Source organism: Pygoscelis adeliae, unplaced genomic scaffold (assembly GCF_000699105.1).
Source record: "Pygoscelis adeliae isolate BGI_AS28 unplaced genomic scaffold, ASM69910v1 Scaffold53, whole genome shotgun sequence".
Classification (NCBI taxonomy): Eukaryota; Metazoa; Chordata; class Aves; order Sphenisciformes; family Spheniscidae; genus Pygoscelis; species Pygoscelis adeliae.
The window spans coordinates 1,504,305-1,519,884 of record NW_008824468.1 but is presented as its reverse complement, the minus strand read 5'-3'; the positions used below and the strand labels follow the sequence as shown (position 1 = coordinate 1,519,884).

Sequence of the window (15,580 nt, the reverse complement as noted above, 5' to 3'; positions counted from 1 at the left end):
GGGGGTTAATGACTGAGGTGTAGAAGGTGAAAAGTAAATATTTATCTCAGAACATGCATTTAAGATCAGATAGCATGAGCAGTAAGAAGCAGGGCCTTTCCACTCTTATTAAATATCCTTGGCAAGGTATTGGGGAATTGGCTTGCTCTTGACTGTGTTGAGGAAAATTGAAGTAAATGCTTTATCTGTTTTTCAGTCTGTCTGGTCAAAACATACAGGGATAACTGAGCCTAGGCTTTACAGATGGGCAAACATAGGTTTCAAGTAATCAGGTTTTCAGCTTGTTCTACTGTGGAGTTGCGTAGAGATGATAGATGAGCTGAACTTTGTGATTGATATGGAATTTTTGTTTGTTTGAAGCTTGTGCAAATCAGTAACATCCTGGAAACTATTGCTGATTACGTCTGCAGGCTACACTTACTAGTTTCCAAGGTGTATGTGTTTTGGGGCAGGAAGTAAAACAAAATAATTACCTTGGGAATAACTCTTTAAGAAGTCGGGGCAGGGGGAACAACGTGTCAGTGCTGAAGCAGTTGGTTATAAACCGTGCCTCCATAATGTGGCTGTGCCAGGTGATTTCTCTGATAGAGAGACTCTAAATCCTGGTTACATTATTGACATATTGCATGACTGTAGTGGCTTAGTTTTGTGTTTGTGAAACAAAATGATGATACTTGCCTCACTGGGATGGCCTGTAGATTAATATTTTGTTAGGTCTCCTCATGATGCTTACTAGTATGACAGTCTTTCCAGTTTTGTTCCTGTTCTGGTAGGTGCAGCTTTACAAGTACCCTCGGCTAACTTGTCAGTTGATTTTGGAATAGACAAGGCAAAACTTGCAACTTGTTTTTGAGACGCTTGTTTGAATGGAGCATCTAAAATAGTTGTAATGAAGATTATTTAAAAAAAAAAAAAACACAAACCTAATGTGTACAGCAAACCCGAGGTTTCTGAAATCAGCACATTCTGACTGAAGAAATACCTTCATGGAGAAATCATCAGCTTGCTTTTGAAGATAATTACCAGAGTAACTTTAGTTATTTTCAAGTTAATTTTTGTGTGTTCTTCTGAGCAAGAGGTCTTTTCCATAGCATCGTGAAGATTTCAGTTGGCTAGCTCTGTCCTGGATGTTAGAAAAAGGATGTTTCTGTAGGGCAGAGTGGATAGGATAGTTTGCCCTGTCTAGTTTTCAATGCCTTTGAAAAAATGTTGAGCTGTAGGACAGGGTAACTACTAAGTTTCTTGTCAGTGCTGTGGCTTCTTTCTGGGATTGTTGTTTGTGTATTTAAGTGATTTAAAAAGTAATTACATGAGTAAGGACTTGCCTGGATTGTGATACAGTAGGTGACCAATAGTAGCTGTAATAAAAGTACTCTTATTACATCTATTGTAGATAAACACTTTTGCTCGGGGTAAAAACTGATTTAAAAGAAAAATGTTTGGATCCCCATGCATTGAGGAATATCTCCGGGGATGGAGGGGGGGAGGGGAGAAGGTATATGAAAGCTGTTGTTCAGATGGAACTCAGAGGAAAAAGTACTCCAGGCTGCCAGGAAAAACTGTTCAGTCTGAAAAAAAAAAGCAGAACTGACTTGAGTGGAAAATCCTTACTGATTACTTTTTCTCTTTTAATCTCGCAGCTGATTGCAATGCCGTTCTTAAAGCTCTACAGCCCATTTTTCAGGAGCAGGGAATGACAGAAACAGTTCATAACTGGGAAGACCATGGTTATTTAGCAACCTACATAAAAAAAAATGGCAGGTGAGTGAATTTTCTTTTCCTTCCTATAGATAATGTCCCCTCTGTCTGCCCTTACAGATATTTATTTCTCCCTGTATTGGATCTCCTTCTGGGGTGCTGGCAGGGCAAACTATTCTTTTACCAGCCTTGTGTATGAAGCGACTAAAATAAAGCAGAATACTGTTGATAATCTTGTCTGTCATCTTGCAGTTTGGATATCAGAACAGTTGAATTGGTCAGTCTGGGCTGTATTGATGCAGTAACATTGTATGGTGTCTTGGTCTTAGGGTCAGTCTTTCCAGATGCAGGACAGCTCAAGTCAGTTAAATGTATTTGTAATTCTTTAGACAATTGAATATGTCTAAACATGTTCAAGTCTAACCTTAGCATGTGAATAATGAAAATTTTCTGTCCCTGTCTTGTTGTATGTGTTTTTAAACACTTCATTATATGCTTCAAATTCTCAAGCAGCTACTGAAGTAACTAACAGCATGACAAAGGTGGTTGGTGTCATTAGTGACACTCAATAAGCAGGATCTGCTGGGATAAACTGGTAAGCAAAACCACATTCACTTTACTTCCTGAAGCTGCTTTACAGTGTCAGGGTTAGGCCAGATAAATGTATACCATAATTAACTATTTATTAGTAACTACCACAATTTTATTGCACTTTATTTGTTTCCAGTTAATCACTTATTCTTGACATCCATTGTGGCCGTTGCTGCTTCTGTTCTTTTTGAAATCTCCACTTACTTCGGTGTTCTTCTGGATTGGAGTTAAGCTAAATAAGCTTTAATTTGTTGGCTGTCTCCTCCTGAGTGTCCTGTTAAGCAGCTCATTTGACCACACTCCTAAGATGCCTAAGGATTTTTAAGTTCTCTCTGTAATGAGAGATAGAGAACTGATATCTCTAGAAGGAAAATCAGATCCTAGGCGAGCGTGTTGCCTGCTGGAATTTGTGTCTCTGTATGTTTACTGTGTGTGAACATATTTATATGTACAGTGCTATGTATTTTATATAAAAAAGTAGTGTAGACCAACTATGCTGGTAAACTTGGGGCCTGACTTAAGGTAACAAGTAAGCTGGCATGAGTCTAGTCCTATGTTTATATCTTTCCCAATCATGCTCAATGAAGTTCTTAGTATATTTCAGTTAATTTTTCAAATGTGACACTAGCTCTTTCTGATCAAAATTATTTTTTATACTTGATGTGCCTAGAAAAACCTGTTACTTGTCCCTTGTTTTTGTACAGTCTTTCTTATTCTGTCTTTAGTTACATGTGCTCTTATATTCTTCCTGAATAATTTGATCAAGGTTCTGGTTCTGGATAACTTTTTGTTTCTGAGGTCAGTGAAAAGATAGCCAAGTTGGTAATTGCTACTCTGGTGCTATCCTTCCTCTGTATTGGGTTAAGCTTGTATGTAGTTCTCCTAAAAAGATAATATCAAGGATACACACTCTGAACAATTAAAAGGTAAAATATCTAAAAGCAAAAAGGACTTAGAAGATTTAAAGGTTGGCTTTCTTTGATTACATGACCTCTTTTTGCTTTTCTGTGTTTCCTTGAGTTTGAAAGTGACATGAGATGTGAATTCTCACACTTGCTTTCCCCTTTGCAATTTCATCTGATCGTTCCCCTTAAGACAGCCTCTTCTAAAGGAGCAGTTTCCAGAGTTAAATTACCTGTCTTTTGATGTGTTCCAGGACACTTCTAGAAAAGTCACCTTTGTATAACTTTTCCGGGAGATAACTGAACTGGTGTTTAGAAGCATCTGAGTAAGGTCCTTATAAAACTCTAAAGTATCTAACGTGATTTCTCTTACTATGCTGTCAACTGAAAATACTTGTTGCTGCAAATTTCACTGTCTTCCTCAAGTGCTAGAGTATGATTCTAATGAATGTTTGAAGGGGGAAAAGACTATGTAAAAGCTGACATGTCAGCTCTTCACTATGCTGCTAAATACAACTTAAGCTTTTTGCACCAGAGGATAGTTCACAGTATTCTTACTGCTGTGAGAAGATGAAGATGGGGAGGTGGGCCTAGTGGCCTTTCTGCAGGGAAAGAAGGGAGGGTCTGTTACGTTGGGTCTTGGTTCTAGATACCTCTTGTCACTGTTTACTGTGCTAAGTAAAAGAGCTGGGGAGCAAGGGCAATCACTCAGACATCTATACTGCTGCAGGCTGCCAGCTTGATTCCTAGATTTCTTCTTTAGGGCGACACCACCAGTTTGTCAGCTAGCAGGGTCTTTGGTTGGCTTGTTCCAGAGTCCTCTCCCAAAAGGCAGTGTTGGTGAGGCTGCACAGTTTGGGCTGCTTCTGCTCTCATGCAGTTGTATCAGTAGCCTTACTTTTCTCACATACAACCCTCATGCCATGCTCCAGGACATGCAATGCATATGGTCAGCTTGATGATGTAAAATACTTCCTTGGTGACAGCAGCGGAGCCCTCATGTCACTTCAGATGCTTTGATATGGCAGTTGGTGGGCTGAGGGAGAAACCGCACTGTCTAGGGGCCACAGGGAGAGCTGGGGCTAAGTGGTGTAAGCATGGATGTGGCCTGCTGGTTCTCAGGGGATATTCAGCTCCTTGAGCCCTTCAGGCTGAATGCAACAAGTTCAGTCAAGTATTGGTTCTCATCTGTTTAATAGTAGTATATGCTAGATGTCTCTTAGACCAGCGCTGTTCATCTTCTCAACTCACAGTGAGAAATATGATAGAGAATACTGAGTGTCAGGAAAAAATGTGGATTTAAAGATGCTCTAAAGATTGAGACATCCAAGTAAGACACGAATGGGCTTTCTACTGCTGCAGCACCATTTTTTGCCTTTCCTGATTCGCATAGGCTGATTGACTTGCTCTATCACTCTCCATTTGACATGTTGTTTTTTAGCAGTTGGGTGTAGAAGTCTCCTCCTGGTAAACATGCAGGTGCTGTAACTTTGCTTTCCTTGTTCCCCCATGTGTACCGTGCTTCACTGTCTGCCTCACTAATCCAACTGTGAATGGGCTCCCCAACAGAAATGTGGTTAACTGTCAAAGATTTAGTTGAGCTTGGTTTTAATATCAAATTACTGTTGTCAGCTTAATGTTAAACTGTGTACAAGTGTTGTCAGTTCAAAATTACATTTGCTAATGAAGATTCTTAATCCATATGAAGTAAGTTCTCAAAGCTCTAATATAATACAGGTTTGGAAATAGTTGAGCTTCGAAGCGAAGCTATCCAGGAGGGCATCCTAAGTGTAATAAGGAATGGCAATTTGTGGTACAGCTTCAAAACTGAAGAATGAAGAACAAGAGTGTACGGAAGAGCTGAATATTAAGAGGAGATTATTCATTTTGCAAGTGGCTGGTTTTTTCTGGTGCAGTGTTAAATGTAAATTAATAAAGAATGGTTATTGCTTTTTCTTGGTATATTCATTGCCATCTGAACTTCAGTGCATACTGGATTTATCTTCCCTGGAAATTACTCACTTTAGCTAGACAACTTACTGTCTGTAGTGGTGTCAGTTAGGGTACTTTTCTGTGCTTTGCCAGCTCCATTAGACACTGAATTGGGGAACAGTAGCATGTGCAGGAGAACTTTCTGTGAGTTTTGGAACCTCAGCAGTTTTGTTCTGAGTTTTCAGATCACTTAAAGAAGCTGCATATACTTTTTTAAAGGCAGCTTTAGACAGCATATTTCTGTTAATGTTGGTTGATGTAGTTTCAGTTAACTGAAACAAATAAGGATGTGAACACTTAAAAACCAATAGACTGGACAGTTAAAAAAACAACACTGCAAAACAAACAAATATCTTGTGAGTGGTAAGAACAAACTGGTGAACATAGAGGACTTGATATTAACTAAATAGGCTTTATTTTAATACTAGCAATTTTGTCTGCATTTTATTTGAGAGATGTCAAATATCATAAGATTTTTATGCTAATTAAAAAAAGTATCTGACACAACTAGGAGGAAATTAGCCAGGGCATGCAGGCCTTTCTTCTTCCTTCCCTGCAAAACAGTGTACTTCTGGAAATGAAGTAGCTTGTAGTAAAAAGCAGGAAAAAAAAAAATTGTGATGGAGGGGTAGGTATATCATGAGCAGTTTCTTGTAAGGATGGCTGGGTGTTACTGGGCACAAAAGTTCCCCAGGATGAAAGATGCATGAGTCGGTGCTGTATGTGAGTAGGGGTTTTGTGAGTATGCGCATACAAACAATTTTTAACCAGCCAAAGGTGATTGAGCCATTGCAAGACAAAGATGTGCAGCTGATGTAACAAGCTGGGTACTAATCCCAGGAAAAAATGTTTGGGATGAGACAGTAATACGTTGCTAAAGAGTGTCTGAACTCCAAAGTCTTGCAGAGATAACCCCCGTAGCCTGCAGGGTGCCCCGTGCTACAGATTGTTGAATTGTGGGCACTGCTGTTGACAAAGCTTTGTCTCTGACAAAGATACCGTGTGAACAGCCCCGTGGAGGGCTGTGGTTGAATTGGAGCTGATTTGGGGATTAAGCCATGCTTTCCTGTTGTCATTACCAAAGCAACAGATCCCTGTTCTCCTTTGTCTGAAGCTAAGCAAGCAAAAGTCACATGTGGCAACTCTACCTGGTCCATTTACTTTGTGATTTACTCTGACAAAGGACCTAATTGAGGGAAGTTCAGCTGAAAACATTTAGTAATGGGTTGTCAACACAAGGCTCTAGAGCTGGGCAGGAAATGGCTCACTTGAGCCACTCAAGTCCATGTCTGTAGAGGTGGGGATGTTATGCTTCTCTGCTTTGCCAGCCCCCTTGCCCAAACGCTGGTTGGGGAGCAGTAGCACATGCAAAAGAGGAGCTCTGGTTCTGAGTTTTGGGGCCCCAGCAGTCTTGTTTTCCTGAGCTGTGTGTTTTCAGATCACTTCCAGAACGTTTTCAGGGTCACCTTAAGCAGCATACTTTTACTGAAGTGTCACTTACTCTAGCTTAGACTGGATAGTTAAAAAGAAATGTTGGGAATGTGAAGTCTATCTCATTTAATGTATATGGTACTTTGTACAGAGTCATAGGGCCCAGTACATCTTAACAGATTAAAAAAGTTATTAAATCTAGGGGAGATTTATTTAGGGAGAAAATCATTAAAGCTAATCTTTGGAAATTGAGTATCTTCTCAACTAATACTATATTTTGATAGCATCACTGCTTGTGAGCAAGTACTCTTCTGTTACATACTGTGTACGGCTATTGGGGTTTTTCTTGTCCTTTGTGCATCCGTGCTCCCTCTTTTGTCACGTTCCACCCAAAAGTTCTTTAAAAACCCAAAAAACCTGAAACTTAGTCACTGTTTCTACAGTAGAAGACTGTCTTTGACCTCCCCTATACACACATCCATTTTTAGCTTCTGTTCTGTGTCTGAATTCTTGTTTAGAGAAGTGTAATCCTACTGGTATTTGACTTCACTGTTCACAACAGTGCAAGATTTACCCAGTTGAAGTCGATTTGTATGTCACTGAGATGATGATTAATATGTTAACAGCATGAAGGGAGGGGTGAGTGTTTTTACTTTTGTTTGCTGTGTTGGTCTTTTGCTAACCACTCTATATGCTAGTCAGCATATTTTAAAGGAGCAGGATGAACATTCCTCAGCTTTTTGTTTCAGGCTAAATGTTGTAGTTTATTCATGGAGTTACCCAGAGTGCAAAAATGGGCTGAAAGATTGGAAGCAGTTGCTAGGAATCACCAACAGTTTAGAACTGTGGTAGCTTTCACTGGTTTAATTTCCTTATTTTGTAAAAAGAACAGGAATAATGGTATAGTGAAAAACTGTGGTTGCTTAATTCCTTAAGGTCCCTTAGAGTACTCTGTAATTAAGATGAAGAGCATTTTAAAAAAGAGTATGCTTTATTGAAACAATGTCACAATAATTTTTTTATTCTGTGATTTCTTAGTATAAGCAGGTTTTCATTTCTTCCCTCATTATGAGTAACTTGACAGGTGATGCTTCTATTGGCAAGCTATCTTTCAAATACTTGAACTCTTCTATCTGTTCTGTAGTGACCCAAAGTTAGTCTGTTAGCAGATCAAAGCTTTGACGAGTGAAGGGGGGGTTTGTAGGTACCTGTCTGTCTATCCAGTTTTATTCTCTGGGCGTGGTGGTGGGAAATCCTTTCTCAAATATGTGAGATTGCAATGTTTCTTACTCTTCAGTACAAGTAACTAAGGTAGGATATACGTTTCAGCTTAGAATGTGTCGATCTCCCTGCTTCTGGTTCAAGTAAAGAAGATGCTCATCCAAAAAACCTTTCTCAGTTTCAAACAGTTACTTTTTGATTCATGCAACTGGGATTTATTTCTTAACATCTGATGTTCCCTGTTGTTCAGGTGGCAAGATGCAGCACTCGATAAATTGTTTCTGTAGTTGAGACTGGTTTGCATGCAAGCACAAAAAGCTTGAGTACTGCCCTAGAAGATGTGGCAGGTATGCAGGTGCAGCAACAAGTGAGGCCTTGTTACAGTGGGGGCTGCTTTTCACATAGATTTTGTTGCCTAGTGAAAGGAGAGGATCCTTCCTCACTGAGGTTTTTTCCTTGCTGCTTTTATGCAAGTGCATGTGAGCACACACCAAAGGTGTGGCAGCTGTTTTATTTTGAAAACAGGAATTAAATTTTTCACTAAGACAAGATGCAGGAGGGGAGACTTCTGAAGAAAACTTCATTTTTCGCAGTTTTCTCCCCTCATTTGGGTTGTAAAGTAATCTTGGCTATATTTTCATAGGTAGAAAATGGAAACTGTATTATCGTTCTTAAAAACCCTCTTCCAAATATCAAAAGAGCTGCTGCTGCTGAAAACCTGCGTTCACATGCGTTCTGCCAGCAGACAAGTGTAATGTAACAAAAGCCCAGCGTAGCCTTTGCTCTCTGCTGATTGAAGCTTCAAAGTCTTTTGTGGGTTCAGCCTTGGCCTGCTGCTGTTGCCTTAATGCTACTAGGCTGGTTGCTTTTCTGAATGTACATCTGTACTGTTTGTGTGTTTAAATCTTTACAGGCATCTTAGCTTATTTTGGGTGTTTGTTTCCAACCAGGTGACTTTTAACCAAGGTATAACCAACCTGGATCTGTATAGGCTTCTTTGAGAATTTTGAATTTCATTCAAGATGATTTACCATAAATTAACTGTCTGAGATTATCAGCCAGACACTCAGAACTTGAATTTTTATCCCATTACACTGCTCCAGCCTGGTGCTTGCCTTTCATATCTCTTCCCCCTGCCCAAGGTGTCAGGACACTACTATTCCAGTAGGGGTAACAATTTGATGAAATGAATGATGGTTCTGCAGCATTACTGTCTCTGTATTCTAATGCTATTATATCACTTATGATAAGTCTGAAGTTGTGCGTTTATGCTTTTCAGAGCAACCCTCCTCTCTGCCTCTCCTTGCCTCCCACCCAAAAAAAGACCCCAAAGCAAAGGCAGCGATATCCCCTACTGAGGAAGTATTTTGTGCAGTCACAGGGGAAGTGAAGACAATGTCAGCTGTCAAATCTTATGACAGCTATGTGATTCTTGTAGGAAAGGAATTTAAAAGAGAAGTCAGGGGACAATCAATCTGTTGCTTATTTGTGTCACTAGCAACCCTTGGAATATGGGAATAAACTGATAAGTTTTTTCTAGTAGTGCAAATATTCCTGGTACTGTGCCAGATTTCAGAGAACTTGATAACCGTGCTGTCTCATGAACTGCGAATACTCATTTCTGTTTGTAGTGCCACAGCTCTGAGGGCCTGGAGCAGGTCTAAGGACTTCACCAGAAATTTCCCTTCTCGCTGTGAATGGTTGCGTCCAAAACCTGCTGGAGGGACCAGTGGTTCCATCTAGCTAGCTCTGCTCTTCTGTCTTTCTCTCTGTCAAAGAAAAAAAGATACTGTCTCCTGGAGTCTTGTGATAAAGCTGTTTGTTCTTACACTTATGCCTGACTATTTTTTCCTCTCATGTTAGGCACGTTACAAAATAAACCCCTGCTGACATGAAAATAATAAACAGAATCCTGGTAAGGTTTTCTTCAGAGCTGTCCTTTGCAGTAGCTATTCCCTCTATGCTGAGTACCAAGAGACTCTAGGAGAAGCATGCAACTAATTTGAGTCCCTTTGGCTCAAGGGCTTGTAAGGTCACAGAGAGAAGTGTTTGAAAACTGAAGCATCTGTGTGCTGCCCTCTCTTTTTTTATTGTTTAATGGTCCTACTTGTGTCTTAGTGGTATTGGTGGGAACATCAACTTAAACTGTGAGATGTTGTGGTCACTATGCAAAGTATGAAGTGGCCCATGTACCAGAAGTACTGAACTGTGTCAGTCGCCAGTGAGTGAGGCGCAGCATCCTAAAACATGCAGGTAAAGCATTTACCTGCCAAAGTTCAGAACAGGTTCCTCTGCTTTGCTTTGGTTTTGGCAGGAGTATGGTAGAATGAGTTTGCTGGTTCTCCCTAAACACTTTCTTATATAGCTTGTATGAGAGAAGCAAAAAGCTGCCTTAGAAATATCTTGAATACTGAAAACGCTCTTATTCTTCTAATTAGCGCATAAACCTGGTCTCTTATGTGGTAGCACTCTATCTGGTAGTTAAAAAGAAAAAAAAAAAACCCAGCATCTTTGTTTACTCCTTGACTGTTTTTCTGTTCATCCTTTCATCAGGGTAAAATCGTGTGTTTTGTGTTATGCAGGAGTAATTACCTGGTGCGGGGGTTGGGGGGAAAATGCATATTTTAAGGCTATTCTGTGGTTTTGCTTAATGGCCATTGGGAGTACAGATGTCTTCTGGTCCCTAATCAAAAACACTTGTCGGGAGGACACCTAGTGGACAATCGCTGATGTGTAGGGAGGGTCACTAAAAGATTGTCACAATCTGCAAATACTTGAGAGGGGGAAATACGGTGGGCATGTGCATATTGTATAGAAATGTCTTTCCTCCTGAAGGCAAGACCTGTGTGTAAAGTCTTCAGGAAAGCCCGAGACTTCCCAGGCTCATCTTATAAAGAGAAGTGGGTGACACTCTGGTTTCTCTGTCACTGTAAACATGTCACAGCTACAGATCACTGCTGTCCAAAGTGAGCAAGAGTGTTGTGTTTATTCTTGAATCACTTCAGTCAATTTCATCATTTGATCATTTTACAGTTACAAAAAGAATTATAATCTTCAGATAACACTTTCAGAATATTCAGGTTTTTCTCTCTGACTGCAGCTAAGGATGTTTGCTGGCCAAAGTTCTCACAACCATGGGAGAGGTGGTGTTCATACTGAGGCTGACAGTTTAGGAAAGGAGCTCTGGAAGGGACAAAAAACTGTGGGGAGATGGGAGGTCATCTAAGCTTTTTGTCTCAACAAGAGCTGGTTTGTGTTTTGCCTTTGAGGCTGAGTGGGGTGATAAGAGCAGACATGCAAAGAAAGGGGCATTCAGAGAACTGTATGCAGCTTTACCTGGGGTTTCTCTGTGTTATACTAATGAGCTTCCATCCCTGAATACCCTTCTTTCTTTGCTTGGCTGTTCCTGTTCCCATCCCCTCCTCTGCCCTCTACTTCTAGTGTATGCTTCCCTTCCCTTCCTTTACATAATCCCTGGGGTAGCCTTTCTGTTTGTCTTCTCTCCCCAGTGTGGAAAGGATATCACCTTTGCTACTCAGTTTTTGTTTTCTTGTGTCCTTTCCTATAGTCCTTATCTTTTGTTTTGTTTGTTGCAAGTTCTTGAAGGTCCCCTATTTGTCCACCCAACACCTAGCATGGTGAAGCCTTGCTTTTTGGTCTTTAAATGCCCCTGTAATAAATGCAGCATACAGTAGGAATTTTATCTGTATTCATCAATGAGAGTTTGCTGCTGTAATTTCTTTGTTAGTCAAGCTGTGGTTTGCTCCAGGACACTTACTGTTTCTCACTTACAAATTTTTATTCAGCTTTGAATGTGAACACTGTCTCTGTGAATAGTTGCTACAAAGTTAACGAAAAACAACCAAGAAGTGAGAAGGAAGATACAGGGGAAGAAAAGTGTCCAATTGTTTTCTTGAGGCTTGATTTCAATTAAAAAACAACCAAACAAACCCAGCACAACACACCTGTTCAAGCAGGCCTTATTGAAAGAGCTGAGACTAGTAGGCAGTATATTTTCCCCTTGTACCATAGTTGTTCTGGTTTAAACACCCTGTTTCACTGCCTTGCTGCCTGCTGATTTTATTAGTTATGTAGTGACTGGCATGCTCTTGCAACTTTCTGTTTCCTGCTTAGTGACTTGCAGAGGAAGACCGGAGCTGCCACTGCCAACAGTTACAGACGGCTGGAAAAAGAAATGTGCATTCTGAACTTCTTGTAACTCACTTCAAGGCTCTCTTTCCTCACTCACTCTGATTTTTGATAATAAAATCATCATCACTGTGTCTCTCTTTATTTTGTAGTTTTGCCAATTTGAGAATTCACCCTCATGGATTAGTGTTGGTGGATCTGCAAAGCTACAATGATCATACAAAAGGAAGAGAGGAAGTTGATCAGGTATGAGTGAGGCTTATCTTATTAGGCTTATCAAACTGCATGGGGAGCCCTTTCTTTTCTTCAGGTCTGTCAAAGTATATCTTGGTAAAAGATTTTTAAATATCAAAGTTAGTTTGAACCCGAATGCTTACAGATGAGGAGTAGTAACACCCATTGTAGTTGCATAAACGTATGAGCACGCACACGCTCTTTTGCATGTCCTGGGCCTCATGTTCTTTGCTGTAAAAGTTGTAAAGACATAGCAGCCTTGGTTAGGGCTCAGGTCTCTTCAGGCACCCAGGGCAGTGAGGGAGAAGTGATGCTCAACCTGCAACCTGGTGTATTAGTGTATGACTTTTTTCCTTCTCTGATCTGAGAGATGGGGAGCCTCTGTACTCAAACTTCTTCCTCACAGAGAAATAATTTCAGCTTCCCCGATATGAAGGCTCCAGAAATCAGATACTGCAGAGGAATAGGCTACTGCTTTGGTGGGAATGAAACCTTACAGGGTTCTTATGTTCCCTCTTTGGCTGTGCCTGAAAGGTCTGGCTATGTTATCCTGGAGGAGAGCTAAACATGGATGACAGCTGCTACAATATGCACATTCTTGCTACTAACGAGGCTAAGGCAACCAGCTCATAGGCTTCTAATGTTACATTTCAAAGGCTTTCAGTGCAGGTGCTACTTTCTGTTGTCTTCCAAGTAGCCTAATTTAACAGATATTTTACATTACGTGATTGCCTATAAATTCCACCTCTTGTTTGCTATTTTTTCAGCTTCTAAACAAAGTAGAAGAAAGAATGAAAGAATTGTTTCATGGTAATATAAAAAGGGTGAAACGGTAAGTTTGTACCTCTGCTTCTGTATGTGGCTTGTCTGCATAGCTGCTAAAGATAATAAGCAAATTATGCTTTGCTGTACTGCGATGAATAGCCTGGAGTATGAATTTATGCATGTGTTTTCCCCCCAATATTTTAAAATTGCTTTATTGCAGAATTGAAGGTACTGTGAGGTTTGTCATTTTGTTAAGCTTCATTGTCCATATTGCTACTTTAAGCAAGGATTATTTCTTTAATTTGCTGCAATGGTTGCATGAAATGGTGGGAGAAAATGCAACCAGGAAGCAAGAGCAGACTGCTCTGGAAGGGATGGGGAGCCAAGGGCGACAGGGGGATTGGCTAAGGCTTGAACTGTACCCTCCGGGCCACATCGCACAGCTCATGGACAAGGCGAGCAGGGCTGGTGATGGTGACCAGGGTCAGCCCCAGCCCTGTGACTGCCAGGCTGGGCTGTAACACTGAGGCAGCTCCAAGATGAAGCTAGGTGTCAAGGATCAGCGAAAGACTTGGGCTGGCGTGGGCAGAGCTGCAGTGTAGCTTGGGCAGGGACCAGGGGTGAGGGCTGGAGCTAAAATGAAGCTCAAGCCTGTGGAGGAGGCCTTGCCCTAATAAGGTTTGCTGCAACTCTTCTTCTCTCACAGCTCTGCCTCTGCTGTACCTCCTGGTGCTGGCCTTGGGCACATGTGGCAAAAACACCCGGGGAACCTGTGTGCTTAGGGCCCTGCCAAGAAGATAGAAATGTTTTTTAGCAAACTTTTTTAATATAACTGCAAGCCTTCTGTCACTTTGGTTTACTTAAATACAAGGTTATATATTAAACTGTAGGGACGCTAATTGTGGTTTGTTCCCTGCTGCTGAAACAGCATGCATGCTGGAGTTCCCCAGGGGTCTGGAAGGACACAGCTTGTTGGTGTCTCCCTGGTGGCTGTCTGGCAGTGACTGGCACCTCAGAACCAGGGAGCACTTACTGCAGGTATGCACTATTGCTGGAAGGTGCAGCAGGTGCTTTAAAGAACATGGAAGTGGAAATGGTTTAAGAAAAGTAAAAAGCAGTGTAAAATCAACAAGACTGAGTAAAGCCAAGGAGCAAACTACAAAATAGGAAAACAGCCAAACAGTACTATAGCAGAAAGTAATCTGAAGGCTGTACGAGAGCACAAGTAAAGCAGTAATGATCTGAGAAGTGATGTTATACCTTGAACATTGTTTTTTGTGTTTAACAGTTGTATGCAAAACAGAGGTAGTTATCTTGCTTTACTTCATCTTGGTAAAGCTTCACCTGCTGCACAGCGTGCAAATGTAGATCATCTTGTGTATGTGTATATGGGGGAGAAGCGCTCTCTGAGGATATTTTAATACTGAAATACAATATTGGGAGTCTGTAGAATCCCTATGATAGGAACTTGTTAAAAATGGTCAGGAAAAAGTCTCCCTGAAGTGGTGTAGATTAATTTGGTGACCTTAGTATAGGAAGATGAACCTCCTAGAACAGTGGATCTGGCATGGATCTTGTCACACACCCCTCAACTCTTTTTTTTGTAAATTTGTTTTGCATCCTTCTGGTGTTAGCTTCACACATGCAGCTCCACTAGAATTAATGCTCTGGCAAAGTTGTTCCTGCCTTTTTGTTGTCTTGATGTAGTGAATAGATGCTCTTGCTCTCACTGTGTGCTGCCATCTTGCGGCAGCAATGAAACATTTCATATCTCTGAAATGTTCACTGAGAATCACTAATGCATTTAAAAGAAGCTTCTCTATGTCTGGTCTTCTGCTATACCCTCCTGGAAAAAAAAAACCCTTAACTCTGAAGTGTGTGTGGGAAATCTGATGAACTGTGCGTCTGCACATTTTGCTTAAAGTAGAAAGCCATCATTTTCATCATTCACTGCCATTTCAAATCTAGTTTGTCTTTACAGGTGAAATACTGATTTGAACCAAGATACTTCTATATGGAATTAAAAAAAAATCAAAAAACAGCAAACGCAAAACAATCTATGCAGATGCTCAAACCATTTTTTTAAAGTAATGCAAACTGTCAGCTGATATCAAGGATTATGCATAATAACAGTTGTATGCAAAACAGAGGTAGTTATCTTGCTTTACTTCATCTTGGTCAAGCTTCACCTGCTGCACAGCGTGCAAATGTAGATCATCTTGTGTATGTGTATATGGGGGAGAAGCGCTCTCTGAGGATATTTTAATACTGAAATACAATATTGGGAGTCTGTAGAATCCCTATGATAGGAACTTGTTAAAAATGGTCAGGAAAAAGTCTCCCTGAAGTGGTGTAGATTAATTTGGTGACCTTAGTATAGGAAGATGAACCTCCTAGAACAGTGGATCTGGCATGGATCTTGTCACACACCCCTCAACTCTTTTTTTTGTAAATTTGTTTTGCATCCTTCTGGTGTTAGCTTCACACATGCAGCTCCACTAGAATTAATGGTCTGGCAAAGTTGTTCCTGCCTTTTTGTTGTCTTGATGTAGTGAATAGATGCTCTTGCTCTCACTGTGTGCTGCCATCTTGCGGCA

General features: G+C 40.7%; 1 protein-coding gene across 1 annotated transcript in view; it reads left to right on the top strand.

Moving 5' to 3' along the window:
* Positions 1-1,641: 1,641 nt before the first annotated feature.
* The window catches only part of SMS (spermine synthase), a 35,158-nt gene continuing 21,219 nt past the window's right edge, over positions 1,642-15,580 (top strand). Inside the window, exons 1-3 of the mRNA XM_009321135.1 lie at positions 1,642-1,761; positions 12,137-12,230; positions 12,986-13,050. Coding sequence (XP_009319410.1) covers positions 1,694-1,761; positions 12,137-12,230; positions 12,986-13,050 — 227 coding nt within the window. The 5' untranslated portion in view covers positions 1,642-1,693. The remainder of the gene's footprint in view (positions 1,762-12,136; positions 12,231-12,985; positions 13,051-15,580) is intronic.